Source organism: Nelusetta ayraudi, unplaced genomic scaffold (genome assembly GCF_046127955.1).
Source record: "Nelusetta ayraudi isolate G7.1 ecotype Tasmania unplaced genomic scaffold, CSIRO-AGI_Nayr_v1 ptg000200l, whole genome shotgun sequence".
In the NCBI taxonomy this organism is placed as follows: domain Eukaryota; kingdom Metazoa; phylum Chordata; class Actinopteri; order Tetraodontiformes; family Monacanthidae; genus Nelusetta; species Nelusetta ayraudi.
The window spans coordinates 232,333-248,952 of NW_027466249.1; the positions used below are offsets into that span (position 1 = coordinate 232,333).

At 54.9% G+C, this 16,620-nt stretch overlaps 2 protein-coding genes across 6 annotated transcripts in view; one reads left to right on the top strand and one right to left on the bottom strand.

Moving 5' to 3' along the window:
- The window catches only part of ttn.2 (titin, tandem duplicate 2), a 157,592-nt gene that overhangs the window by 66,987 nt on the left and 73,985 nt on the right, over positions 1-16,620 (top strand). For 4 of the 5 annotated variants that reach the window (XM_076015835.1, XM_076015834.1, XM_076015836.1 and 1 more), the window contains 24 exons: positions 1,836-1,975; positions 2,063-2,189; positions 3,783-3,925; positions 5,586-5,709; positions 5,923-6,189; positions 6,271-6,368; positions 6,450-6,618; positions 6,703-6,972; positions 7,064-7,330; positions 7,885-8,163; positions 8,243-8,651; positions 9,142-9,266; positions 9,352-9,618; positions 9,702-9,971; positions 10,216-10,515; positions 10,598-10,900; positions 10,980-11,167; positions 11,248-11,362; positions 11,730-12,020; positions 12,657-12,808; positions 13,129-13,276; positions 13,963-14,262; positions 14,744-15,031; positions 15,755-16,051. In XM_076015835.1, the coding sequence (XP_075871950.1) occupies positions 1,836-1,975; positions 2,063-2,189; positions 3,783-3,925; positions 5,586-5,709; positions 5,923-6,189; positions 6,271-6,368; positions 6,450-6,618; positions 6,703-6,972; positions 7,064-7,330; positions 7,885-8,163; positions 8,243-8,651; positions 9,142-9,266; positions 9,352-9,618; positions 9,702-9,971; positions 10,216-10,515; positions 10,598-10,900; positions 10,980-11,167; positions 11,248-11,362; positions 11,730-12,020; positions 12,657-12,808; positions 13,129-13,276; positions 13,963-14,262; positions 14,744-15,031; positions 15,755-16,051 (5,337 nt within the window). Of the gene's footprint in view, positions 1-165; positions 433-599; positions 867-1,835; positions 1,976-2,062; positions 2,190-3,782; positions 3,926-5,585; positions 5,710-5,922; positions 6,190-6,270; positions 6,369-6,449; positions 6,619-6,702; positions 6,973-7,063; positions 7,331-7,884; positions 8,164-8,242; positions 8,652-9,141; positions 9,267-9,351; positions 9,619-9,701; positions 9,972-10,215; positions 10,516-10,597; positions 10,901-10,979; positions 11,168-11,247; positions 11,363-11,729; positions 12,021-12,656; positions 12,809-13,128; positions 13,277-13,962; positions 14,263-14,743; positions 15,032-15,754; positions 16,052-16,620 lie in introns of all 5 variants that reach the window. The other variant, XM_076015838.1, reaches the window with a different exon arrangement.
- The window catches only part of LOC142881515 (thrombospondin-type laminin G domain and EAR repeat-containing protein-like), a 132,945-nt gene that overhangs the window by 21,475 nt on the left and 94,850 nt on the right, over positions 1-16,620 (bottom strand). The window lies entirely within an intron of this gene.

Below are 16,620 nucleotides of genomic sequence, written 5' to 3' on the forward strand. Positions count from 1 at the left end.
ATTCAGACAAACATCCAGCTGAGCAGCACTCAGCTCCTCTTCACAGTCTGTCAACCTGTCTCACTTCCTGTCTGTCTGTCCGTCTGCCTGTTGTCTTCCTGTCTTCCTGTCTGCCTGTTGTCTTCCTGTCTGTCTTCCTGTCTGTCTGTCCTCGCCCGGGTCAAGGGATCCGCCTGGACTTTGTCAAGCCAATCCGGGACGTGACGGTGAAGGAACGGGAGACGGCTGAGTTCAGCGTGGAGCTGTCTCATGCCGACGTGCCGGTGGTCTGGTACAAGAACGGCGTGCGGCTGCACCCCAGCAAGGTGGTGCACATGACGGACCAGCAGAAGGTCCACACGCTGGCCTTCAAGGAGGTGGCGTTGGACGACACGTCCCAGATCAGGGTGGAGGCCCTGGGCCGCAGCTGCGATGCCTTGCTCACCGTGCTGGGTCAGTACCAGCCACCTGCTGGACCTGGACTTAGCCAACGCCCCCTTCTTAGTGACCACATCGCTGCCTTGTCGTCTGTTCTCTGTGTGTCCACTTACGTTGTTGTCGTTGTGTGTCGTTGTCGTGGCGGTTGTCCTCGTGGTTGCGGTGGCTCCTCCCCCCTCCAGAGGGCGACCTGTACTTCACAGCCAAGCTGCAGAACTACACGGCAGTGGAGAAGGACGAGGCCGTCCTGTCCTGCGAGCTGAGCCGAGCCACCGGCGAGGTCACCTGGTTCAGAGGCGGCGTGGAGGTCTTCCCCTCCAAGAACCTGTCCCTCCAGGCCGACGGCAGGAAGCGGCTGCTGCACATCAGGAAGGTGGCCCATAACGACGCCGCCTCCTACAGCTGCGACTGCGGCAGCGACAGAACCACGGCCGACCTCGCAGTCGAAGGTAACCGCTGCCGGGCCTCCCGCCAGGACTCAGGCCCCGCCCACCACCGGCCCCCTGCGCCGAGGCTCCTCCCACCTGTTTGTGTCTGTGTGGAGACGAGATAGAGCTGACTGTCAGCCTCGTATGTTCAAATGATCAATGATTGAATTTCATCAGTCGGGATTCAGAATTAAACTCTGATTCCAAATCATCTCAGCAACAAATTCTCTGTACAAACTTCCTCCTGCTTTTGTTTGCACTCGGTTCTTTTTGTATCTTTGTTTTTCATTTTACAAACTGTAAAATGTTGTTTTCTGGAGCTGATGATGATGGTGATGATGATGATGATGATGATGATGACGATGATGATGATGATGATGGGGGTTCCAGGAAGTGGGTTCGCTGGTGAAATTGAGGCAAACTCTGTGTTTCCTGTTCGGGTTTGGTTCTGGTTTCAGGTTTAACTGGACTCCCAGTCTGTGAAGCTGAACCCAAACCCAGAGTTTCCTTCTTTTTCCACTCAGTGTTCAGCGTTCAGCCTACGCTGCTGCCAAATGTCGCCCCCTGCTGGGATAAACGGACTCTAACGGACATGCTGCGATGCACCCGGTACCACTTTTTGACAGAACAAGCAGAACACGCAGAACCCGAGTGCTTGCATTTCAGTGTTGACCGGTGCCGAGTACTTATTGCACATTACAGAAAGGTCTGTTATTTGAACAACATTCACACACAAATTGAAAACTGTCATATACATACATCTACAACTGGTACCGGTGCCGTGGCAGATATTTTCCCAGTACCCGACCCCTGTATGGGGTATTCTACTGGGAATACTGGGAGCTTGCTGAACCTCCTACCTGGAATTCCCCTGGCGTGTCCATGCTGTCTCGTGCTGATCTTCTCCATCCTCACTGCTTTTCTGTCTGCTCTGATCTCTGCGACCTCTCTGTGACCTCTGCGACCTCTCTGTGGAACGCCCGCCTGCAGAGCGGGAGATCAAGGTGGTGCGGCCGCTCTACAGCGTGGAGGTGACCGAGACGGAGACGGCCAAGTTTGAGACGGAGATCTCGGAGGAGGACGTCCACGCCACCTGGAAACTGAAGGGCGAGACGCTGCACCCGTCTGCTGTGAGAACGCCGCTCAGCTCCGCCCCCCGGGCAGCGCAGACCCGCCCCACCTATGCCAGCCTCTGAACTCCTGTCTCTGTGTCCCAGGACGTGGAGGTGAAGGAGGAGGGAACCCGACGCGTGCTGATCCTCTTCAACTGCAGGAAGGACATGGCAGGAAGCGTGGACTTTGCTGCGGCCAACGCCAAGTCCTCGGCTCAGCTCAGGGTCAAAGGTGACGCCTCTCTCCCCCACAATACCGCACTGCCTCTGAAGGTGCTGCGTGGCCCTGATTGGTTGGTTCAAGTCTGACCTGCCAGGATCCAAGACCCATCCGCCAAATCCTCTTAAGACCCGCCTCCTCCTGCTGGAACCAATCACAGCTTTTATAGGGAGGAGTGGGCGGGGCCACACTCTGGAAAAGTCACTCTTATTCACACTCACACACACACACAACTGCGGACCGTTTAGAGTTCCCAGTTCAGAGTTCCCAGTTCAGAGTTCCCAGTTCACCCCACATGCAGAGACTCGGAGCCGAGGGTTCGCACCTCTGCGTCGGCTCCCTGCAGCGCCGGGGGTAAAGAAAGAAAAGCAATTGAAAAAAAAGAGAGATTCCGAGAAGCCGTCTCCAAAAACATCCGCATGTAGACGGAAACGCTGCACAGTACTCACGCCAGGCCTCATGGTGGCGCTGTGGCTTCGCTCCCTGAAGGCGTTGCTGCAAACGTCGATCACGGGACGTTTAATTTCCAACGACGCATCGGCTTCTTCCGAACCCCGCAGCCTCAGGTCTCCGTCCCCCTCTTAAAGAGGCAGTACGACGCCCCCCGGCTGCAGGTCAGTGTGATTTCATGGCAGACAGCGCTTTGGTTGCCGTTTATACAACAAGGCACAAAAAGAAAGAGAAAACAAACGTTAAATGCAGTTCAATTTCATTTTATTTATTCCCAGTGTTCTGTTCTGGGGGAAACGGATCCAAACGGTTCTGACTGGGAAAGGTTGCTGAGCCCCGGTCTAGAGAGAACCCAGATAGAACTGAGAGAACCCACACAGATACAGGGTGAACATCCTACACAGAAAGGCCCTGGGATTCAAACCCCCTCACCGCTCTGCTGTGAGGCTGTGAGAGTTTAAAGATGTGAAGTCTGGTTCTTGCCCTACCAAGTCCTGCAAAGTCCCCCACTGTGCTTTGGTTGTTAGTCTCAGACGGTTGTGCAGGTTGTAAACCTCTGACTGACTGACTGACTTGCAGTAAAACTCTGTGTCTGGTCGCTCCAACATCCCAAGCAGGCGGCTGTAAATTCTTGCTGCGGCCGCTGAATCCGAGGCCTCGGCCCTCCGAGTCCACCTGGAGGGGTGGCTCCGGGTCCCTGGACTTGGTTGGGTAACATCCACATTCTCCTTTTCCTGGAAGTTTGCAGCGTCCTGGCTGATTGACGGGAGCAGATTGACACCCCCCCCCCCCCCCCCCACACAGAGAAGTGGGCTATGGGCCAATGGGGCTCCTCTGGTTATTTTAGAAGCCGCATGCCTTATCTAGAATCACCGCCGGGGCTGTGATTGGCAGGCAGCGGGAGCGAGCGGCGCCCCCTCACGTCCATGCCTCAGCGGCACCCCCCCCCTCCCCAGTATGCTAATGAGGCCGACCCCAGCGACCAGTCCCACAGCGGCCGGCCTCAGTTGAGCCTTCAGCTCAGCCAGCATGCGGACCAGCAGCCGCCGCTGAGGGACTCTGGTGGAAGGAAGTCTGGGTTTAGGATCTACCCGAGCGTGGGATCTAGTTGATCCAGCGGAGGAATTTACGCCATGTCTTCTCTCTGCCCCCCAGCCCGGCTCATCAGCCTGACGCAGGAACTGCAGGACGCCACGGTGACTGCCGGCGAGACCGCCACCTTCCAGTGCGAGCTGTCCTACGAGGGCATCGCCGTCGAATGGTTCCTGGCCGGGACCAAGCTGGAGCCCAGTGACAGAGTGAGTTCCACCACCTGGACCGTCGCACGCTTCACTTCCTGTTGACGCCAGCCGCCGCCGCTGCCGCTCGCACGCTTCACGTCTTCATATAAGGGCCGAGCACTCGATCCTGCTTCCCTGATAACGCAGGCGCTGGGAGGCTGTTCTGCCGTGCAAGCGTTCTTGTTCCTGGGCAGGGTTATTTTTAACAGCAGCTGGAGGTCTGAGCAGCAGGGCAGGTGGCAACAGGAGCTCCTGACAGCCCTGCACCACGGCTCCTCGTTCTCCTGCCGCTGCTCAGTGTTCCCTAGCAGAGCTGGAAGCGCTGAGCGCTAACCCGTACCCCGAACCCTAACCCCTACCCCGGGAGGCAGCGAGCGACGGAGGCCTCGTGGAAACACGCCCGCTCATAAAAAGGGGGATTAGTTTGATGATGGGATGTAAACGGAGAAAGTGTGAGGTTCTCCAGAGGTCTCGTGACCGCCGCCGCCGCTTGTTGTGCAAGTGCCACTCTCACGGCGTTACGACAGCAAACTCCAGCGGCGACCTGACACCACAACATGAGATCACACCTGTCAAACACTGAAGCTCGGCTTTTAAAATATTACATCGTACATTAACGCCGCTGGTCTTTCCACTTTACTGAGTTCAGGCTGATATTTGTACGGCTGAAACCGTCGGTGAAACTCGCAATCCTATTTTCAGTCTGCAGTGTAACTTTATTGAGTGTCAATTAATAAACGTTCACACAAGGCAGAAGAAGGGAGAGCAACTGTTTCTCAACAGCAGCTGTGTGTGTGTGTGTGTGTGTGTGTGTGTGTGTGTGGATGGTTTTACAGTGGGAAGCCAGGTGCCTCGTTAGCTCATTAGCTCATTAGCTTGTGTAAAGACACATAAAAGTCTGTAAAACACTGTGAATTCACTGACTGCCGGTACGACAGAGCCTGTTTGTCATTGGAAGACTTGCAAGTCAGCTGTTTCCTGTTTGGACTGAACTGTTGTACTGATGCAAGAATACCAGCAGCAGGCGCCGTCACAACATAAAAAAACAAAATATTTAACTCTTAAAAGGAGAAAACTAAGAGAAGAATGACTGTCAGTTCTGTCAGTTCTGTCAGTTCTCAACGCAAAACATTGTTTTGAATCAGTTCAGCTGCTTGAACAACAAATACTCTAAATAACAATAATAACCATCAATAATCCCTCCCTCTTTATTGAAAGTGAATGAACGATGAGACTTTGGTCCCTGTGAATGTTTAATAATGTGAATGTTTTCATCTTCTTCTCAGAGCCGCTGCTGTAAACACGTCTCCCTCAGAAATAGAAGAAGAGCTGAATTCCTCAGTGTGACTTACAGTCCGAGGGTCATGTGATAAAATCAGCCAAAACGGTCAAAGGTCACGCTGTTTAAATCGTGTGTGGGGGGGGGGGGGGGTCAGGGGCTGGGGCGGGTGAAGCAGCTGCCTCTGTCTGTTGAGCTGTCAGCTGAGCAAGGCAGACCAGGCACCTGTCAGAAGACCAGCGATCAGGAGGGGAAGAACCCACAGCCTTACAGCTCAAACACCTTGACCTGCCTGACAGCATCAGCTGAGGGCAAAACCATCTGAGGGGACCAATTCCAGACCTGAGTGATGAACGTGACGTTCTGGAGCTTCTTTGAGCTTCTTGTGTGTTCTGGCAGGTGGTGCTGAAGGCCGAGGGTAAAGTCCACAGCGCCACGCTGAGGGACGTCCAGCTGAGCCAAGCTGGACAGGTGAAGCTCACTGCCAAAGACTTCCAGACGGAGGCCAGTCTCAACGTCAGAGGTGAGACTCCCCCGTCAACTCCAGAACCTTCTCAGGTCCTCAGCGCAGGTCCTGACCAGAGGGACCTGCAAAAACAAGACCCGGATCCTAAACAGATGTCCAGATGGAGGAGAATCACCAGGCTGATGCTGTTTCCAAGCTTTGTGACTCTTTCCTAGGTTGTGATTGGTTGGGGCTGAGTCTGAATCCTGACTGTGTGCTGCTGGTTTTCAGAGCCGGCGGTGGAGTTCACCAAGCCTCTGGAGGACCAGACCGTGGAGGAGGAGGCCACCGCCACCTTGGAGTGTGAAGTCTCCAGGGAGAACGCAGAGGTGCAATGGTTCCGAGATGGACAGGAGATCCGCAAGACCAAGAAGTACGAGATGATCGTGGACGGCCTCAAGAGGGCGCTGCTCATCCACGACTGCACCCCGGACGACTCCAGGTCGTACACTTGCGACGCCAAAGACTTCAAGACGTCCTGCTTCCTCAGCGTTGAGCGTAAGTACAGGGGTTTGGAAAACTACCGCCGGGTCCCTGGTTCAGACCACCGCTGTTAATCTGCTGTTTGTGTGTCTGCAGCACCACACGTGGAGTTCACCAAGCCCCTCCATGACGTGGAGGTCCGGGAGAAGGAAACTGCCCGGTTTGAGTGTGAAGTCTCCAGGGACAACATCAAGGTGAGGAGGAGCCCTGGGGCCTCTGGGTGAACTGTAGCTTTAATGTCATGTGACACCTTCCCCTGCCCTGCTGCCCTCCAGGTCCGCTGGTTTAAGGATGGAAGTGAAATCAGAAAGGGGAAAAAGTACGAAATTATCGCCCAGGGCCGCCAACACATCCTCATCGTGCACAAGTCGGTGTTTGACGATGAGGCCGAGTACGAATGTGACGCCAGGACCTCCAAGTCCTCCGGCATGCTGACCGTTGTCGGTGAGGAACGCCGTGACAACCCTTGAGTCCTGGTGCCCGGTCCTGGTGGAGGTGGCTCACTATGGTCGTCTGTCTCACTTGCAGAGGAGGAGGCCAGATTCACCAAAAACCTGTCCAACGTGGAGGGAACAGAGACAGACAGCGTGAAGCTCATCTGCGAGGTGTCCAAGCCAGAGGCTGATGTCACCTGGTACTTCGGAGACCAGGAGCTGCCCGAGGGCGGGCGCTACGAGCAGATGGTGGACGGCAAGAGGAGAATCCTCCTCATCAGGGACCTGAAGATGGCCGACGCCGGACAGTACACCTGCCAGCTGAGTGCCAGCGTCAAGACCACCGGGAGCCTCAAGATCAACGGTGAGACACCGTGAAGGTCGTTCAGTCCGAAAAGATTCCGCTAGATTCTCCGCACTCCACCTCACTTCCACTTTCTGCCTCCCCGCCCCAGAACTGGCCGCTGAGTTCATCTCACGGCCTCAGAGCCAGGAGGTGGTGGAGGGCGAGAAGGCCGAGTTCACCTGCTCCGTCTCCAAGGAGACCTTCGAAGTGAGGTGGCTGAAGGACGAGCAGGAGCTGCAGGCCGGGGACAGATACCAGCTGGTCAGCGATGGCAAGAGAAGGACGCTGGTCATCAGGAAGTCTGAGCTGAGGGACGAGGGCGGGTACGTGGTGATGATCGGAACCACACGAGCCAGCGCCGAGCTCACCGTGCTGGGTAAGTCCTGGATTCATTAGTGGATGTCGTCATAACTCAACGACTACTGGCATTTCAGAACTTACCAATACCGATACCAAGTACTTGATAATAATTTATTGATTCATTTACACAATTTAATTACACATTATAGAATTACTTAACTATTTTTTCACGTTGTGTTATTTGAACAACATTCCTCAGCATGTTCTTCGAGAACAGGGTGACTGTCACAAGTTTCACTGCTGTGCAAAACTAATTTAACACAACTGTCACTTACATGGATATATAACTGGTTTTGGCGTCGAGGTATCACCAAGTACGAGTAGGTATTTGTACTGATACTCGTTATCACTGTTAAACTGTTATCGGTATCGGTGCATCCCTAATCATAAGTATCAAAGACATCTCTTCCAGTCCGGCTGAGTCTGAAAACAGAATGACATTCAAACACGTTACCGCTGAAACTTCCTTGTCTGATTGGCTACACCCAATTTTTCTGTACCTCTATATGTATGTGTTGCTTCTGACTGAGAGTTCCCAGAGTGCAACTATGACTGCGTATTCTCCCGCAGAGAAACTAAAGATTGTGACGCCGCTGAAGGACACAGAGGCCCGGGAAGGACAGGAAGTGGTCCTGAACTGCGAGGTCAACACAGACAGTGCCAAGGCCAAGTGGCTGAAGAACGAGGAGACGGTGTTCGAGAGCAGCAAGTACATGATGGTCCAGAGGGACAACGTCTTCTCCCTGAGGATCAAAGACGCCCAGAAGGGAGATGAAGCCAACTTTAGCATCGGCGTGACCAATCATAGAGGAGAGCACGCCAAGAGCTCCTGCAATCTGTCTGTCAAAGGTGAGTGAGTGCCAGTAAACTCTGGGGACTATCGGCAAACTGTCAGTTCTGATCTCCTGTGGTGGTCTTTACTCTTCAGAGGAGAGTCTGAGGATCGTTGTTCCTCTGGAGGACATCGACACACAGGAGAAGAACACTGTCAGCTTCTCCTGCAAGGTCAACCGGCCCAAAGCCACCCTGAGGTGGCTGAAGGGCGGCCAGGAAGTGACCCTCGACAAGCGTGTGGTCTACCGGGTGGACAAGGACAAGCACACGCTCACCATCAAGGACTGCACGCTTTCCGACGAGGGCGAGTACACGGCTGTGGCTGGAGACAGCAAGTCCACTGCTGAGCTGGTCATCAGCGAGGCGCCCACAGACTTTTCTGTCCAGCTCAAGGACCAGACCATCGCCGAGTTCGAGGACGCCGAGTTCACCTGTAAGCTGACCAAAGAGAAAGCCGACGTCAAGTGGTACAGGAATGGACGTGAGATCAGAGAAGGACCCAGGTACGTGTCTGAGGAACGTGTGCCCAGTCTTACATCTCAGACCTCTATCCTGGACTGCAGTGGAGCAGCCTGACATGTTTACCTCGAGAAAGCATTTAGCCCTGTGTTTGCAAACTTTCTGTTGAAACTAATTTCCTTGTCATACCTTCCTTCCAAATTACTGGAAGGGGACAAAAACGATTAGCGGAGCCCGCACCCAACTGGGCTGGGAGAAGGAGGTGTGGGGGTCAGTTTACAAAGCATTGGTGCTCTTTGTGACATCACAGAGGGCTGCCGTCTGTAGACGCTGTGTGAGAAACAGAGTAGCAGAAGAGGTGCAGACTGGTTACTGGGAACACTGGTGGAGGGCGTTTGGCAGTGGGACCTTCAACTCTTTGAAAACCCCCAGAAGTTCCTGCTGAAGCTTCAAGCAGGTTTTGCAGAAGGTGCAAGTGTTGGGTGGTTGGCTCCATAAACTCACTGTCTTTTTTGACTTGCCCTTCCGTTGCAGATACACACTTGAGAAAGATGGGAAGCTCTGCACCCTGCGCATCAAGGAGTGCCGACCCGACGACGAGTGTGAATACGCCTGCGGTGTGGAGGACAAGAGATCCAGAGCCCGGCTCTTTGTTGAAGGTCTGTGGTGTAATGTTCTGTGGTGGGAAAACTGGAGGCTTTGACCTCAGCTCTACTCACCTCGGTGTGAATGTGATCCCCTCAGAGATCCCGGTGGAGATCGTCAGACCGCCGCAGGATGCGTTCGAGGCTCCCGGCACCGACGTGGTGTTCGAGGTGGAGCTGAACAAGGACAGGGTGGAGGTGAAGTGGCTGCGCAACAACATGCCTGTGGTCCAAGGAGACAAGTACCAGATGATGAGCGAGGGCAAAGTCCACCGGCTGCAGGTGTGCGAGATCAGACCCCGAGACCAGGGAGAGTACAGGATCGTCGCAAAGGACAAGGACGCCAAGGCCAAGCTGGAGCTGGCAGGTAGGAACCAGGACTGGCGCCAATGGAAGTCCCGATGGAGGTCCTGCAGGTGGCAGTTGGTGACTGTCCGCTGTCTCTCCCAGCTGTGCCCCAGATCAAGACCACAGACCAGAACTACGTGACGGACGCCAGGAAGCCCATGGTCATGGTCGTGCCCTACGGTGCCTACCCACAGGCCAAGGCCGACTGGCAGTACAAAGGCCTCAGCCTCCCCAAGGACAACATCCACACCTCCACCGACCGCACAGAGTACCGCCTCAAGGACCCAGTCAAGGCCGACGAGGGCCGCTACAAGGTCATCATCAAGAACAAGCACGGCGAGGCCGAGGCCTTCATCAACCTGGAGGTCATCGGTGAGTTCCTGCCCTGGTCTCCATGTGAACACGGTGGTGGTAGTGTCTCCCCAGTTGACTCTCACTGTGTGAGAAGAAGAAAAAGCTCAGGTAATCGAACAGAAATGGGGAGATTTTTGACAGGTCACAGACTGCTGGCAGATGAACCAGGAAGTATATAAATAGAAACACCATGAATTTTAACATGATGTCTTAAAGATAAAGATGTGCATGAGCCCTGAACACTCGGTCGCTCCTCCTCCAGACGTCCCGGGACCCGTGAAGAACCTGCAGGTGGTGGACACAGCCGATGGCGAGGTCAGCCTGGCGTGGGAGGAGCCAGAGAGCGACGGTGGCAGCAAGGTGATTGGCTACGTGGTGGAGAGGCGAGACGTGAAGCGCAAGACCTGGACGCTGGCCACGGACCAGGCCGAGAGTCCCGAGTACACGGTGAGCGGACTGCAGCGGGACTCCATGTATCTGTTCAGGGTCTGCGCCAGGAACCGGGTAGGCAGCGGACCAGCGGTGGAGACGGACAAACCAGTTCAGGCCAAGAACAAGTTCGGTAAGTGGACCCCAAGTGGTTCTCCAAAAGAACGCTCTGGTTCCCAGACACGTTCTCGCTCAACCCTTGACTCCGTTTGCAGACGTTCCCGACGCTCCGCAGAACGTCATCGTGGGGAACGTCACCAAGTTTGGCTGCAGTGTCTCCTGGGAGACCCCCCAGTCGGACGGTGGTTCTCCCATCACCTCCTACATTGTGGAGCTGCGTGACAGGACCTCGGTCAAGTGGTCCCCCGTCCAGGTGACCAGAGCTGACGAGCTCAGCGCCGTCATCAACGACGTCATCGAGAACAAAGAGTACATCTTCAGGGTGAAGGCCGAGAACAAGGCCGGCGAGGGGAAACCCAGCGCCGCCTCCAGGCCCGTCAAGATCATGGACCCCATCGGTGAGCCCCACCCTCCAAACAAACAGGTTTTCCTCCGCCGCTCTGGAGCTTTGATGATGTCTTTGTTGGTCCTGTGCAGAGCCTCCCAGTCCTCCTCAGAACCTGTCCTGGCAGGACCAGAACAAGAGCTCGGTGCAGCTGAGCTGGGAGACGCCTCTCAGGACCGGCGGCAGCATGATCACCGGCTACATTGTGGAGCGCAGCGAGGACGCCTCCGACAAGTGGCTGCGCTGCAACGCTCGCCTCTGTCCCGACCTCTTCTACAAGGTGAGCGCTTCGATCGGCCGATCCGTCCATCGATTCCTTCCCCACCAAAACTCACCAAAGTGTCCTGGAACCGCCCTCAGGTATCGGGTCTGAAGTACGGAGCCAAGTACAACTACAGAGTGTTTGCCGAGAACGCCGCCGGGGTGTCGGAGCCGTCCAACATCATTGGACCGCTGCTTGCTGACGACCTGCACTGTGAGAAGCAATCACATTCATTTGACTGTTTGGTTCTGGATGAGAGGGTGAGAGGGTGAGAGGGTGAGAGGGTTTGGTTCTGGATGAGACGGTTTGGTTCTGGATGAGACGGTTTGGTTCTGGATGAGAGGGTGAGAGGGTGAGAGGGTTTGGTTCTGGATGAAAGGGTTTGGTTCTTGATGAGTGGGTTTGGTTCTGGATGAAAGGGTGAGAGGGTGACAGGGTTTGGTTCTGGATGAAAGGGTTTGGTTCTGGATGAGTGGGTTTGGTTCTGGATGAGAGGGCATCGTCTCGTTGGTTTCTCCAAGGTTCCGTTTCACTTCACATGATCTTCTTTTTCTTTCTCTTCCCCTCCGACGGGTCTCAGTTGCTCCGACCTTTGACCTCAGTGCCTTCAAAGACGGGCTGGAGGTGATTGTGCCTCAGCCGCTCACCATCCGGGTCCCGGTCAGCGGCTACCCCGCCCCCGTCGCCAGGTGGACCTTTGGTGACAAGGAGCTGACGGCGGCGGGCGACGAGCGCGTCTCCGTCGCCACGAGGTCCACCTTCACCGAGCTGACGGTGGCGCCGAGCGTGCGGCCCGACCGCGGCTGCTACACCCTGCAGCTGGAGAACGACGTGACCTCCGTCAGCGGAGAGGTCGAAGTCAGCGTCATCGGTGAGACACGCATTGACTGACTGACTGACTGACTCTCTATACATTATAGTTCATTGATGTCAATGCAACACAAAGGTATGAAAGGAGTCGAATCATTTTATTTTTCTGAAAGAAAGAAACATCCACAACAACACCATGAGGAAATATCAAAATATTCACAATGACAACTGACAATGACGACAGTATTGATCATAATCAATCTAAAGTGCGACTTGAAGATGATTTTTCTCCACAATCTGGAGCTGCGTTTCCATGGCAGCGATGTGCAGGAGTTCCACTGAACGATGCGAAGCATCGAAGCCGTAGTTCTGTCCAAACCTCGGCCCGTCACATTTTCACTTTGCTGACTTGTAAAAAATATTCCGTGTCCTCTACCGTCCAATCATTACGCGCCGTTTTCACTGGTCAGTCAACCGGTCACGTGACCCCGTAGGTCACACGATGTTCCTCTCTGTGATCCGTGTGAGAAAGCAGCTGATGAGAGTGTGAGAGGTTCTTCTGAGCTGGGCTTTGGGTTCTGAGGGTTTTGGAAACGCAGCGTGTTTCTTCCACATTCTTCTGCTTCTGCTTTGTGTGATGGCGCCCCCTGCCTGTGGGGTCTGACCCAGTGTTCCGTGTGCTGCTCTGCCCCACTAGCCGCCCCCAGCGCTCCCAGGGACCTGAAGGTTCTGGAGGTGACCCGGCAGCAGGTCCATCTGAGCTGGGAGGCCCCCGAGCACGACGGAGGCAGCCCGCTGACCGGGTACCAGGTGGAGAAGAGGGACGTGTCCCGCAAGACCTGGGTCAAGGTACGAGAGCTAAGGTCCAGACCCGACCACCGTGTGTTCCACCTGGAACCGCCTGGAACCAGAACATCAAATTTGTACAGCACTAAATCACTGCCAAGGGAGTCTCGAAACCTCTTTGCACAATCAGGAGGAAACCAAGTGAACCTCCAGAGCAGCACGGGGCGACAGTGTGCAGGACAAACCTGGAGTAGATGCAGACACCAGAGGACGCTCATCTGCTCCTCCTCCTGCTCCTCCTTAACTCCTCCATCACCCCCTCCACCCCCTCCTCCTCCACCTCCTCTTTCTCCTCCTCTGACCACCCTCCCTGATGTTCTCAGGTGGTTACTGGTATCCAGGACCAGGAGTTTTCGGTCAGTGACGTGGTCGAGGGGAAGGAGTATCTGTTCCGAGTCACCGCCGTCAACAAGTGCGGCCCTGGAGAGCCGGCGTACATCGACGAGCCCATCAACGTCTCCTCTCCTGCCAGTGAGTCCCAGCTCTGCTCCTCCTCCTGCTGCTGCCCCTCCTCCTCCTCTTCCTCCTCCTCTTCCTCCTCCTTTACCTCCTCCTCCTCTTCCTCCTCCACCACCTCCTCTTCCTCTTCCATATATTTTTCTCTATCTGTCTGCCTGCCTGCCTGCCTGCCTGTCTGTCTGTCTGTCTGTCTGCCTGTCTGTCTGTCTGTCTGTCTCTCTGCCTGCCTGCCTGCCTGTCTGTCTGTCTGTCTGTCTGCCTGCCTGCCTGTCTGTCTGTCTGTCTGTCTGCCTTCCTGTCTGTCTCTCTGCCTGTCTGTCTGTCTGTCTGTCTGCCTGCCTGCCTGCCTGCCTGTCTGTCTGCCTGCCTGTCTGTCTGCCTGCCTGCCTGTCTGTCTCTCTGCCTGCCTGCCTGCCTGCCTGTCTGTCTGTCTGCCTGCCTGCCTGTCTGTCTGTCTGTCTGCCTTCCTGTCTGTCTCTCTGTCTGTCTGTCTGTCTGTCTGCCTGCCTGCCTGCCTGCCTGTCTGTCTCTCTGCCTGCCTGTCTGCCTGCCTGTCTGCCTGCCTGCCTGCCTGTCTGTCTCTTCAGTACGGGTGTGTCAGCTGGTGGTTCAGCCTCGGTGTTCACAATGACCGGCTGTCTACAGAGGAATGAACCCGACACTATGGGCCACTGACCCCTGTGGTTCCGCCCCTGCAGCCGTCCCCGACCCCCCGGAGAACCTGCGCTGGAGGGACAAGTCAGCCAGCAGCATCTTCCTCACCTGGGAGCCGCCCAGGTACGACGGCGGCTCAGGGATCCGCGGCTACAACGTAGACCGCTGCCAGAGAGGAAGCGACAAGTGGGAGGCCTGCGGGGACCTGGTGCCGGACCTCAAGGTCCAGGTGACCGGTCTGACGGAGGGCCAGTGGTACGCCTACAGGGTCCGGGCCCTCAACCGCCTGGGGGCTGGCGCGCCCTGCAAGGCCACCGACGAGATCCAGGCTGTGGACCCAAAAGGTAAGACAGAGTCCAGAACCGGCGGGACCAGCTTTAGAACTGGACCCGGTTCTTTGGCTGAAGGTTCCAACACATCAACACTGCGCTAGCGCTTTTAGCATTCCTGCTAATTTCTGACACGGATGAAACAACGATGTGAGAGGACATGGACGACAGCTGTGATTGTAGCAGCAACAATAAACAATAAACAACAACAATAAACAACAACAATAAACAATAAACAAGCTTTTGTGGAGCAGTAAAGTTCGTCCAGGTTTTTCCAGTGACTTTCAAACCTTTGAATTCAATGAATGTGAGATTCTGCATTGTAAAGCTGCAGACTCTGATTCTCCTCCTGCTCCTCCTCCTCCTCCTCTTCCTCCTCCCTCTCCTCCTCCTCCTCCTTCTCCTCCTCCCTCTTCCTCCTCCTCCCTCTTTTCCTCCTCCACTTCCTCCTGCTTCTCCCGCTCCTCCTCCTCCTCATCCCCCCCACCCCCCACAGAGCCTCCAGAGATCATGCTGGATGCCAAGCTGCTGGCAGGTCTGACTGCGAAGGCCGGCAGTAAGATCGAACTCCCCGCCGAGGTGACGGGGAAGCCGGAGCCGCGGGTCAAGTGGACCAAGGCCGACCTGGTGCTGAAGGCGGACGAGCGGGTGAGCATGGACACCGTGCCGGGTCACTCCACCGTCACCATCGCCAAGACCAAGAGGGACGACAGCTCCACCTACATCATCGAGGCAACCAACAGCAGCGGCCGAGCCACCGCCACCGTCGACGTCAACATCCTGGGTGAGTGACCTCCTGACCTTCTGACCTTCTGACCTTCTAACCTCCTGATCTCCTGACCTTCTAACCTTCTGACCTCCTGACCTTCTAACCTTCTGATCTCCTGACCTTCTGACCTCCTGACCTTCTAACCTTCTAACCTCCTGACTTTCTAACCTCCTGACCTTCTAACCTCCTGACCTTCTAACCTTCTGACCTCCTGACCTTCTAACCTCCTGACCTGACCTTCTAACCTCCTGACCTTCTAACCTTCTGACCTTCTAACTTCCTGACCTTCTGACCTCCTGACATCCTGACCTTCTGACCTCCTGACCTTCTGACCTTCACCCCCAACACAGCCTCCACGCTCCGCATCCAATCGTTGCACTACAAGGACACTCATTGCGTTCTCCTGTATATGTGTGTATGTATGTATGTATATGTGTGTGAGTATTTACTGCATATATATATATAAGTATATAAAACCTCCAGATGTGGCAGATAGACAAGTGCGTCGGTCCATGGATCTTCGTACATGCCACACCAAATCACTTTCTAGATGGAGGAGGTGAAGGGAATTGCAGTCATAATGTGCATTCTATTTGAGATTAAAAGTGTAAAGTGTTGTGTTGATGTGTGTTGATGTGTTGATGTGTTTCGATGAGTCTTGGTGCAGCGACTGACTGAATAATGTCACTGATCGGTCATGGATTGAGCAACCAATCGATATATCGATCCGTCCCGCAGACAAGCCCGGCCCTCCCGCCGCCTTTGACATCTCGGAGATCACCAACGAGACCTGCCTGCTGGCCTGGAACCCTCCGCGCGACGACGGCGGCTCCAGGGTGACCAACTACCTGGTGGAGCGGCGAGCGGCCGACAGTGAGATCTGGCACCGCCTCTCCTCCACCGTCAAGCAGACGGGCTACAAGGCCGTGGGCCTGGTCCGGTTCAAGGAGTACGTCTTCAGAGTCTTCGCTGAGAACCAGTTTGGCGTCGGCCCGCCGGCCGAGCACCCATCCATCATCGCCAGATACCCCTTCGGTGAGGTCACGTGACTGGCTCAGCTCAGCTCAGCTCAGCCCAGCTCAGCTCAGCTCAGCTGATGCACAGTGTACAGATACACAGTGTACAGAAACACAGTGCTTCATACGGCACTACTTCAAAACTTTCACTGCTGTACAAACACAAATTTGAACAAACATTGTACAATTGCACACACAGACACAACCAGTATCGATGTCGTGTATTGGCCCATATACAAGTAGAGTCCTCCACCCCGGTATTGGTACCAATATCTGATATCGGTATTGAATATTGGTATCGACACCAGACACTGGTATTGATACCGATACAGGTATCAGTGTGTTATCCTATGCTCAGTACAATACTTGATACTAGTATCAGTACAGATACCAGTATCAGTACAGATACCAGTGTCAGTGCGGATACCAGTGTCAGTGCGGATACTAGTATCAGTACAGATATCAGTGTCAGTACCGATACCAGTGTCAGTACCGATACCAGTGTCAGTGCGGATACCAGTATCAGTACAGATACCAGTGTCAGTACAGATACCAGTATCAGTACCGATACCAGTGTCAGTGCGGATA